This window comes from Nanorana parkeri, unplaced genomic scaffold (genome assembly GCF_000935625.1).
Source record: "Nanorana parkeri isolate BGI_ZX_2015 unplaced genomic scaffold, ASM93562v1 scaffold1258, whole genome shotgun sequence".
NCBI lineage: Eukaryota > Metazoa > Chordata > Amphibia > Anura > Dicroglossidae > Nanorana > Nanorana parkeri.
Genome location: NW_017307526.1, coordinates 148903 through 160022, shown reverse-complemented (window position 1 = coordinate 160022; position 11120 = coordinate 148903). Strand labels below are relative to the sequence as shown.

Genomic DNA, 11120 nt, shown 5'->3' with positions numbered 1-11120 from the left:
ATATATATTATAAGCATGGGAGGAGGGTTTAGGTTAAGTTGCAAATTTAAAATCCATCTCTGCCATTTAAAAAAAAAAAATTGGGATAGAGTAACAAAGACGTAACATTTCTGGCAGGTTTTACTTCTGTTTATAATGATGCAGATACATGGACAGCAATTAAAAATATTGTCAGAAGTTGTAACCATTGTCCACTTCATTGAAACATGTTTCTGTTTTTCACTGTGCCCTTGTTGGAGGGATTTTCCATCACTTCCACTATATGGCAATAAAACCCTGACAATGCCTCCAACTCTTCCCTGCTCTATCCAAAACATTTAAAAAAATGTTTTGCTGGAATTGGGCTTTAACCAAATAACAGGAAAACAATATTTGTGATGTGGCCTCCAATCTGTCATAGGGCAGAATAAGCCCCCAACTCCAACCCAATACAATGCAGGCAAGGCTACATGTGGGGAAGAGAACAGAGGGGTTCTTTTCTCAAGAGTTTATGGTAAAGCACAATCATGTCTCTTTTCTAAGGGAGAACAAAAGTGGTCAGTATAGGCTTTCTAATCTGCCCAATAAGAGTACCCCTAAGATGGTTTGGTCAGGAGGCACCTTGCTGACCCCTCAGAGATGAGAGGATCATTTTCGATTAAAATCAGGTGACTTTCATTCCGATCCTTTGGACAGCTTTAGCGATAGTGTAGATGGTAGGGTGGTTGTTATATATTTTTTACTAACGTTATTTTGGACAATGTATTGAAATGTCAGCAAAGGACAGACATAGCAGTCTAATCATAAACAATTCATCCTTCGAGAATATTAGGAATATCTATGAACCTTTGTTTTGTGCCAATGATGACAAAATGAATGTTTGCTTGTTTTTTTCAGGTTCAATGTATTGTGATGTAACACAGCATTATAGCCAATGGATGGAGATGATGAGCATATATAAATATGTATTTATTGATTATAAATAGACCCCGTAATATTAACAATTTAATAGGAAAATATGCATATAATACACCCTTCCCTTGTATCTCTACAAATAAATCATTTTGCCATGCAGTTGTCACCGCAGACAGCCTCAGCTTGTGTATTTTTACATCCTATGATGAGTTTGAGATGACCAGGTTTGTGAAAGGTTTAGTTTAAAGCCCAAATGAACCTTTAGATTTTAATAGTCATTTAGGTTTGATAAAATGTATAATATATGTATTTTTGTACTATGTACTATTGAGGCAACCCTATATCAAGCTGCCCTGTAGATTTCGAACCACTGCCCTTTACACAGAGTTCAGCGGTCCGGACCTCCAGCAATCTAACATGCTCCCTGCACAATGCTCCATTTAGAAAAGCTCATGCTCCTCTAGCAGAGTTGTTGATTGGAGCAGTGTGCAGGGGGCACGTGGGACCACTGGAGATTCCAACCAGAGCAGTGGCCTGAATCTCCAGCGTGTTGCAAGCACAAGGCAGCTTGATATAGGGCTACAGCAATAGGACATAATAATCAAATAATAATAGTTTAAAAAAAAAACCTATATGTTCCTGTTGTCCTTATTTCACCTGAATACATTCGACTAATAGAAAATAAGGGCTCAATTGGGTTTTAATATGTCGAGAAAGGGTAACATAAACTAAGGAATCAAAGGAGAATGTTGAGTGCTAAAACAAACATAAACTGGTGCCATTGGCAACTAGGCACCTAATTATGGGTTTCTGCCTCTGCTCTGCTGTTTATTTTTGGTCTTTCCTAAATAAAGGAATTTAAATGTATCACAATAATTGCACTGTGAATAAACATTCCATGAAATCACCGGTTTAATGAGATTTTCAATTTTCTTTGGCAATCCCGCTATGTAGACTTTGGTTTCCAAAATACCATTCACAGATTTAAACAGATATTTGGGGTTATTGATGCTCATAACAGCTTCTTTCGCAATCTTCACACTTATGCTGTTTTCCAGCTCCTCCACTGACACCTACAAGATGAATGAACACACATTTTAGTTTACTGTGTAGCTGTTTATTTTTACTATGCTAGAACAAGAGGTGATGTGTGAAGGAAGAAAACAAAGATACATTATAATGAGCACTGTGTTTGCAACTGTAGGGTTATATTGTAGGTTACTTTTAAAAGGTACTGTATTGTGTGTAGAATTTAATTTATTGTGTAGTTTAAATACCATAACATCAGTGTTCAGGCAGCCATACCAAGCAATTAGGAATTATCTGTAATTTGTCAAATTACACATGAATCTGAACTCTTGCCACAATATTTTTAAAATCTTTTGATTATATATATTTTTACGTACCCATGCAGAGTGGTCTAAGTTTTATTCTCCTCTGATAAGCATATAAAATAACTTGTAAGCTCCTCCTGGAAATACAACTGCCACTGCACTTCTGCCTTTGCCGATGACCCTTGCATGGTGGCCGTGTTTCTGCCCCCGGTATGTTCTTTCCCATTCAGACTGTCTTGATGCTGCAATATCATTAAAGAACCAAGACTGTTATGATGCTGCATTGGCATCACAGGCTGGGTCCAATGAATGACAATGAGCACACAGGGGGTGAAGACAAAACCATGATGCTGGGGTCAGCTGCAAGGCCGAGTACAGTGATATAATTACTTCAAGGGGGAGCTTACACAGAGGGAGCTTGACTTCATTTGCTTATCGGATGAAAGAAAACTAATAAGACAATGCTAGATGGGTGAACCAAGAGTAATTGAATTAAAAGATAACACAAATGGTGTGCTTGGAATTCGGCTTTACCTTGCACAAGCTGACCTATGATTTGGAACTCTAGGTTACAGGACAGCAAATTTTATTTTACAATTTTTAATTCAACTGATTGGATCATGTTTTTTACCTGAGCAAGATGCTGGATGGTGCTGGACACAATGCTGGGTAGCCAACAGCAATTTGACTGATTGTATGGGCATTATATGTATAATACCCCAGAGGAGAGCTTTGATTACCATAGAATCTACACTGGTGTTAAAGACCGAATCCTTACAAAGAGCAACACATCATGCAACAGAAAACCTGGTACCCCAATCCTGGGTTCATCTATCCTTGCAATAGGTAAATATCTATGTAAATGAAGAGCTTTCCAGTCTCATGTAGGAGAAATAGTGCTGCCATCAAGAGGCATACAGACCCGGAAACACCTCATTAAATGTGCATCCCACGGGAATGGCTCTGGATGAATTCGCTATACAAGTCTATCCTAAACTCACTGAGTACGACAAGGCTGGTCAGTGTAGAAAATTCTCACACTTAACCCGCTAAAAAGGTGCTCAACTTGCATTATCCCTGCTGACTGTATTACATTTGCTCATTTTACAAGGGCTGACCAAACCTTACTGCGGTGATTGGTTACTAAACAGCCCTCACTTATTCACAAACTACGTACTCCATTGCTGTTGCATTTCAGCACCAGCTATGGCCATTTTAGCAGCATGGAAAACACAAGCCTATGATGTAGATATTTCATGCAGAGAAATGCAAGATGAGATAGATAGATAGATAGATAGATAGATAGATAGATAGATAGATAGATAGATAGATAATTAAACCTTTCAAAGGGCTTTCAATAAAAATATTTTAAGGTGCAAATAAGGAATACGTAGCTCTTTCAAAGTATATAAAAACATGATGAAACACACCTAAAGGTAGGAAAAACACACATTATTATAGTAGTACATAATGTAAATTCATAGCTGTACCACCTACAGTATTTTCCTTGAAGACAACTGTAGCCCTTTGAAAAAAATGAAATCAAATACAGCAGTTAAAAAATCAAAACCATTATACTCACTATATGCCACTCTCCGTTATTGATTGACTTGCCGCCGGTTGTAACTTTTGTCCATAGTTCATTCTTGAACTGAATTTCAATTTTTCCATCACGCAGACCGAGCAGAAACCATGAAGTGGCATCAAATGACTCTGCGTACAGAATTACTCCCTCCCCATCGTAGGTTCGTAAATCAAACTCTGCTGAAAACCTTTGTAGAAAATAAATTCCAAAATGTCAGCTTAGCTTCTCATGCATAGGCCTATCAGATCAACCAATTCTTCTATTAGATTGTGGAAGACACATAAGGTTGGTCACATCTGGAGTTTGGCACTATTCCTGCCAGCCATTAAGTATGGGATATTTGTCAATATCTGTCAATTTGAAAGTTGGCAACAGCCCATACACAGGACAAAGATTGGAAGAAAATGATAACATTAATATGTCTGTGTCAAGTGTATGGGTGACTTCATTGCCGTTAAATTACTGCAGATCACCAATCTGATATTATTATTATTATTATTATACAGGATTTATATAGCGCCAACAGTTAACGCAGCGCTTTACAATATAAGGAAGACATTACAATCACAATACAATTCAAGAATAGATGGTAAGGAGGGCCCTGCCCGTGAGGGCTTACAATCTAAATCGGAGGGGGAAGTGATACATGAGGAGTGAGCTGTGTGGGGATGAATTGTCTGAGAACGTGATGGTTGAGTGGTTAGATAGCCTTCCCTGAAGAGATGAGTCTTAAGGGATCGCCTAAAGGCAGTCAGAGTGGGAGACAGACAGACAGGTTGGGGTAAAGAGTTCCAGAGGATGGGAGAGACTCTAGTGAAGTCCTGTAGGCGAGCATGGAAGGAGTTGACGAGGGAGCTGGAAAGCAGAAGGTCTTTTAAAGAGCGGAGGGGGCGGTTAGGGTGATACTTTGAGACAAGGTTTGAGATATAGCTGGGGGCAGAGTTGAGGATGGCTTTGTAAGTCATTGTTAATATTTTGAATTTTATCCTTTTGGGCTATTGGAAGCCAGTGCAGTGATCGGCAGAAGGGGGTTACAGACACTGAGCGGTTGGTTAGGTGGCTGAGTCTAGCAGCTGCATTCATGATAGACTGAAGGGGGGATAGCCTGTGTAGTGGAAGGACAATGAGGAGGGAGTTGCAATAGTCAAGACGAGAAATAACAAGAGAGTGGATGAGTAATTTAGCAGTTTCATCAGTGAGGAAGGGGCGTATTTTGGAGATGATACGAAGGTGAAGGCGGCAGGATTTGGATAGTGATTGGACGTGGGGAAGAAAGGTGAGGTCCGAGTCAAGGATGAGACCTAGGACATTAGCATGGGGGAGGGTTGGATAGTTGCGTTATCAATCTCAAGGGAAAAGTTGGAGGAAGGTGCACAGGCATGAGAAAATATCATGAGCTCAGTTTTTGAAAGGTTGAGTTGTTGTGACATCCAGACTGATATGTCAGATAGTAGATTAGTGACACGCAAGGACACTGAGGGGGTGAGTTGTGGAATTGAGATGGTATTGGAAGCCATGTGAGGTTATTAACTGACCAAGGGAGGAAATGTAGATGGAGAAGAGGAGGGTCTAAGGACAGAGCCTTGGGGGACCCCTACAGAAAGAGGAAGAGGAGGGGAGCAGTTAGATTTGTAGGTGACACTAAAGGAGCGCTTAGATAGGTAGGAGGAGAACCATGGGAGAGCAGAGTCTTGTAGGCCAAGCGAGTGGAGTTTTTTGAGGAGGAGCAGGTGGTCAACAGTGTCAAAAGCTGCAGAAAGGTCTACAGTACTTCTCATCTGTGATAGACTATAATTGCAATACAAATTTTAAACTAAATGTGACATTGTAGTCCATCACAGGACTGAGCTTGGAGCAGTGACTACTTTACAACACACAGGGACCATGGGGAACAAAAATAGCCACCCTCCAGAAGGAAGGACCAATTCAGAGATGATTTGAGGATCTACAGCCCAGTGATACACAAATACGATTAACATTTTTGTTAATATTTAGGGTACTTGAATGCATTTTTAATGTTTAACTCCTGAGCTTAGTGTCACTAAGTATGGCAAACATAAAACTATCTAACCTTCCTTACCTTGTAACATCTGGCAGTTTGAATCTCAGATAAACTACAGGAAACCCTGTGAATTGTTCTGCCAGGTACAGCAATTGATAATTTGTCTCAAGATTGAGAGGAACACACACCGGTATACGCTACAACAGAGAAAAGAAAATACATGAACACAATACAATACAATTGGCAGCAGCAACTTTTTATTTTGTAATGAAGGCAAAAAAACATTCTAGTAAAACATTCTATTTATAAAATTCTGAATCTGATATTTCCTCACTTCCATATGTAAGATAATCCGTTGAAATCTTTTTTTGGCTATAGAATGGGGAACTTTAAAAAAAATGACCACCTGTTATTTTGACAATTTGGGGCGGAAATTATACAATTCTAAACAATAATCCATTACTTTCAGCGCTGGAGCACTGGAAAGATAATGTTCAATGTGGCATTGGGTCCTTGGTCTGAAATCCACCAGAGACAATGAGGGTTGATTTACTAAGGGTAAATAGACTGTTGACTTTGCAAGGGAATCTTCCCTCAGCTTAGTGAATGAGGCGAAGTTCTACTGACCGCCATCATGCAAACATGTACGAGCAAAAATACTGTTTTTTTATCTTCCTTTTACATGATTGGATATTTCTTGGTAAGTTAATTTCCAGCATATTCACTTAGCTAAGGAGAAAGTCCCTTACAAAGTGAAAATTTGCTTGCGAAGTGAACAGCATATTTGCCTTTAGCAAATGAACCCAAATATTTGTTTGCAGATTGTATTTGGTACTTGCGTTTGAATATATTTCCTCCAGGTTCCCTAAGTTTATTTCCACTATCCATAAACATACTGGTGGGAAAATGTTTCCACTGGAAAACTGGCCCTGTAGTGGGAATGAGATGGGTATAGACATGAGTGAGCTCCTTTGGGGGATAAGACTGATAGGAATGGTTTGGTGTACTCATTATGGTGCAGTGTTATTGTGGACAACAAATACATTGAGGATTTAAATATTGGTTTCATAATTTGTTAATTTTTCTTCTCTCCAATTTTCAACATTTTACCATTGTTTTAAACTGTACATCTGACAGCCTTAGGAACACATACACAGACATGAGTACTAAATGTATGCTGTTCTATTTGATTTGTGTGTACACTCACTTTGGTTGCTAATATAGGAGTTCTCTAAACTACAAGTTTGCTTCATGAAGTATACACAATTATGTGGTCAGATATACTGTATAGCGCACGCCAGGTACACAGATTTGGTATTACTTATGTTTGTGCACATGTAGTATACACATGTAGTAGTCAGGGTAAAAAAAGGTCTAAGTCCTGGGGCAAGAGTAAGTCATAAACTTGTATCTTTCCCTCCTCATCAAATTTGGCTATACGAGTAGCCTTAGATGAAGGACATTTTTCACCGCCAGTGTGTTTATGCTTTCTGGTGCTTCAGTGTCCATTGAGATCGTGCACAAAGAATAATGGCCATTCTGGGAAAGAGATGATCATTATTTTTTATAGTTTAGCTTGGAAGTGAAAACTATACTTTGCATACATCTGAGGTCTTGTATTGCCAAATTTAATGAAAAGTAATAGATGTGTATGTTGTTTTTCCCAAGACTGCACTTAGCCTTTAAAGTATTACTAAAAGACAAAGGGGAGAATTTATCAAAGCAGTTGTGAGTGTTTGAACTTGCACGGAAAATATTTGCACCAGATTTATCAAGCTAGTGCAATGTTGTTGTTAATGAGGTTTAACAAGTGCAGATGAAAACACGTGCAAAAAAGGTGCAAAAAACATGGGGGGGATGTATCAAAGCAATTGCGAGTGTTTGAACTTGCACGGAATATATTTGCACCAGATTTATCAAGCTAGTGTAATGTTGTTGATAAATGAGGTTTAATAGACTCCAAGAATGAAGACTTCTAACTTCAGGCAAAAAGCTTAACTGTCGCATCTTGAAGAAGTGGTCATGGGGACTTCTTAAGTTGTGAGTGTTTTCTTAGGTGATGCTCCAGTTTCAGACAGCCCAGAACAAGTGCAGATGAAAACATGTGCAAAAAAGGTGCAAAAAACATGCAGTTGAAAAAGTAGTGCAGGCTCTAAAGAAAACAGGTGCAAAACACGTGCAAACAAAACATGCAGTTCAAAAAATTAGTGCAAGCTCTGAAGAAAACAGGTGCAAAACACGTGCAAAAAACATGCAGTTGAAAAAGTGGTGCAGGCTCTGAAGAAAACACTATAGCACGTACAGCAGCCCTTCGGTTCTACTGAACCAAAGGGGTCCTGGGGCCGAAGCTAGCCGAAGGATTAGCCGAAGCTACGGCTAGATCCTTCGGCAGCTTAGTGAATAGACCCCTTAGTTTTTTTGTAACTTTTAATAGCATAAAATGGCTGGCAGGTTCACAATAACAGCAGGAAAGACACTTTCATTGATTCTTACAAGCTGACCGACTAAAACAGGATTAGAATTAGATGCCATATTAAAATTTGGCTGAGTAAACAAGTAATGTCTCCTTTGGGTTTGTTTTAAAACAGACAGTAAAATACTAACTAGATTGACATGCACTACCTAAAATAAACCAATCGGCAAATTTTAAAATGTCTCCATCCACCTACTGCATAAACGGTGCTAGCAGGTCTGTAAATATCTCCACTTACGGTGGAAATACAATTTATGACAATTGCAGATGCATAGGTAAATACTGTTCTACCTTCTCTATGCCATCATGCTTTTTCCCTATGCTGTTCCTGATTTAATGTAAATGCACATAAATTGTTTGGGGAGTTTGTTAGTACATCCGTAAAATGAATGATATGTAAGCTAAATATGTTCCACAAGATGGTGCTGTTGGGCTTTTACATATATTTGTTTTTAGACAGGTTTTTTGTGCACTTTATATCAACATGATATCAACAGGAAATTAAAACCCTGGTTGATGTATTATTTCCTTATACTAATTAGAACATTGCTATCATGTCCAAACTAGCCTGAAGATATTGTCAAACATGTAAATACTGTATTGAAGTGACTAGATGTATTTGTAGATAATGTTATTAAGAAATCTGTCTAAAAGACAAGGTTAGTGAGCATTAATATTCATGTTTTCACATTACAAGTTAACTCTGAGTGAGCCTGATAACTAATTATATAATATTATTTTATTTTATTATTATTTTATTTTATTATGGAGTTTAACCGCTGGCAACAAAAGTGAGTATACTTCGACTCGGCTGGGCTCAGCTCACTTCGACTCGGTTATTGACCCTCTAAGGGGTCTATTCACTAAGCTGCCGAAGGATCTAGCCGTAGCTTTAAGGTTCATTAGCGGAGGGCGGGTACAATGCTAGTTTACTAAACATTTTTTTTGTTTTTTTTCTATTCTGACACAGCTCCGTGTCAGAATAAAGAAAAAAAAAAGATAAAATCAGTGTTTCTCTCCTGGGCGGCCGGGAGCGGAAGGCTCCCAGAGCGCCCGGGAGATTTTTTTTCTATAAGATTTTCATTGCTAGCTCTGCACAATCGTTTTCTATTTACTTTTTAAAAACTTTTAAAACTATTTTTCTGTTCTGCTCGGTCCCTCTGAGCGACCGAGCAGAACAGCCGAGCCGAATGCCGCTCAGCTCAGGCATCCATAAGAATATGCCTAATGGCAGTGAGTAGCCTGCCGGAGGTTTGGCTCAGCCGATCCAGATGTTGGATCGGCTGAGTCGAACTCCTTCTGCACTTCGGGTCAGCCAAACATGCTGAGCATGTTCGGCCGACCCGAAGCCATGCGAAGCAAGCCGATGTAAGGCTGATTTCAGCCAATATACGGCAGAAATCAGCCGTACAAGCCTGAAGTGAATAGCCGAACGGTGTTCGGCTCACTTCACTTGGGGTCGGTTGTTGACTCGGCTGCCCTCGGCAGCTTAGTGAATAGACCCGTAAGTGTTTTAGCATGGACAAGAAGTGTGTGGCTCTCACGGTTTTCTGGAGGGAGCCGGTAGACTGATGCTGCTAATACTATCTGAGCAACAATAGAGATCATTTGCCAGCCCACGTATAATTGCAGCCAGATCTTGGTGCCCTCCTTTTCTCCATATTTGCAAGTAGCTTTAAAAAAAATAATCTGGGGGCACTTAGACTTTTTCCTTTTATTATCAGCTACAAAAAGGTTCTAAGGCGCCTTTTTGTATGTATTTTGCATACAATACACACTCAAAACATTTGTTCGTAAGATTTTAACTTCTTTATAAACCTTGCAAACTGCTAATAAAGTGATTTTTTATCATACAATGGAATGTGTTACTGACTGTTAGCAAAATGATGTCAAAGTGTCTGTTTGGTGCCCCTGGCAGTCCTGCAACCCTAGGCATTGGCCTGTGGTGGCAATGCAGATGTCCAGCCATGGAAAACATACCAACTCAATCTAATTGAGTCTCTAATAGCAAATGAACTCTGGACCCTAGCACCACAGAAAGCACCAGCCACCTAGCCACTATGCTGTGACATGCTCCCATACTGAAACCATAACAATTTAATTTGATTGGTTTCTATGGGCACAGCAAATACTTTCTTGTTAGATACTTGAGTATATTCCAGAGAACACTCATAGCGGGTCTTAAAATATAACAAGCAACATCACCTAAACACCCTTTCTACATTCAGACAATGTTTCCACTGTGCACTACAAAAACCATTATTCATGGAGGCTTAATCTGTGCTGCTGGAATACTTAATTTCTGCAAGCTATACCCCAGGAGCTTTCAGGGGCTTAATCAGGATCCGAGATACTGGCACGTGCCAGTCTCGATGCCAGAGCTTAGAAGGAATTATACAATACTGTAGCCTGCTGTGTGAGTATTGTCTGCCAAGTCCCTCTTAAAATGTGCCAAGCATTTGAAGCATTCTTAACAGAAATAAAAAGAGCAGAGCCTGGGGAGAACGACTTGTAAAAAACTCTGGTGGTAAAAAAAGAAACAGCAAAGCTATAACTCTTCCCTTCTCAAAACCTGAGATCCCCTCTCAAGGTATCCGTTTGCATAATCCCTAATTACATTACATATTATTTTTAAAGAGGCCAATTTAATTAAAAAGAAAGACATTAAAGGTCTACAAAGAATACTCAGTCAGGAAATGTATATGGGGAAAAGGGGACAGGTTTTTTATGTAGGCATTGTTGAAGGGCACTGGTCTACCCTGCATCCAAAAGGACCCCTGTTATCAGTTATCCAACTTTCTAAGAAAAAAAGTCTCTCTTCTAAATGTTTTT

General features: G+C 39.3%; 1 protein-coding gene across 2 annotated transcripts in view; it reads right to left on the bottom strand.

Moving 5' to 3' along the window:
- Window positions 1-11120, bottom strand: part of PROS1 (protein S (alpha)) — a 43641-nt gene that overhangs the window by 4198 nt on the left and 28323 nt on the right. Inside the window, exons 9-11 of one of the 2 annotated variants that reach the window (XM_018568885.1) lie at window positions 5894-6010; window positions 3811-4000; window positions 1803-1967 (exon numbers count right to left, since the gene is read on the bottom strand). In XM_018568885.1, coding sequence (XP_018424387.1) covers window positions 1803-1967; window positions 3811-4000; window positions 5894-6010 — 472 coding nt within the window. Of the gene's footprint in view, window positions 1-1802; window positions 1968-3810; window positions 4001-5893; window positions 6013-11120 lie in introns of both variants that reach the window. The other variant, XM_018568886.1, reaches the window with a different exon arrangement.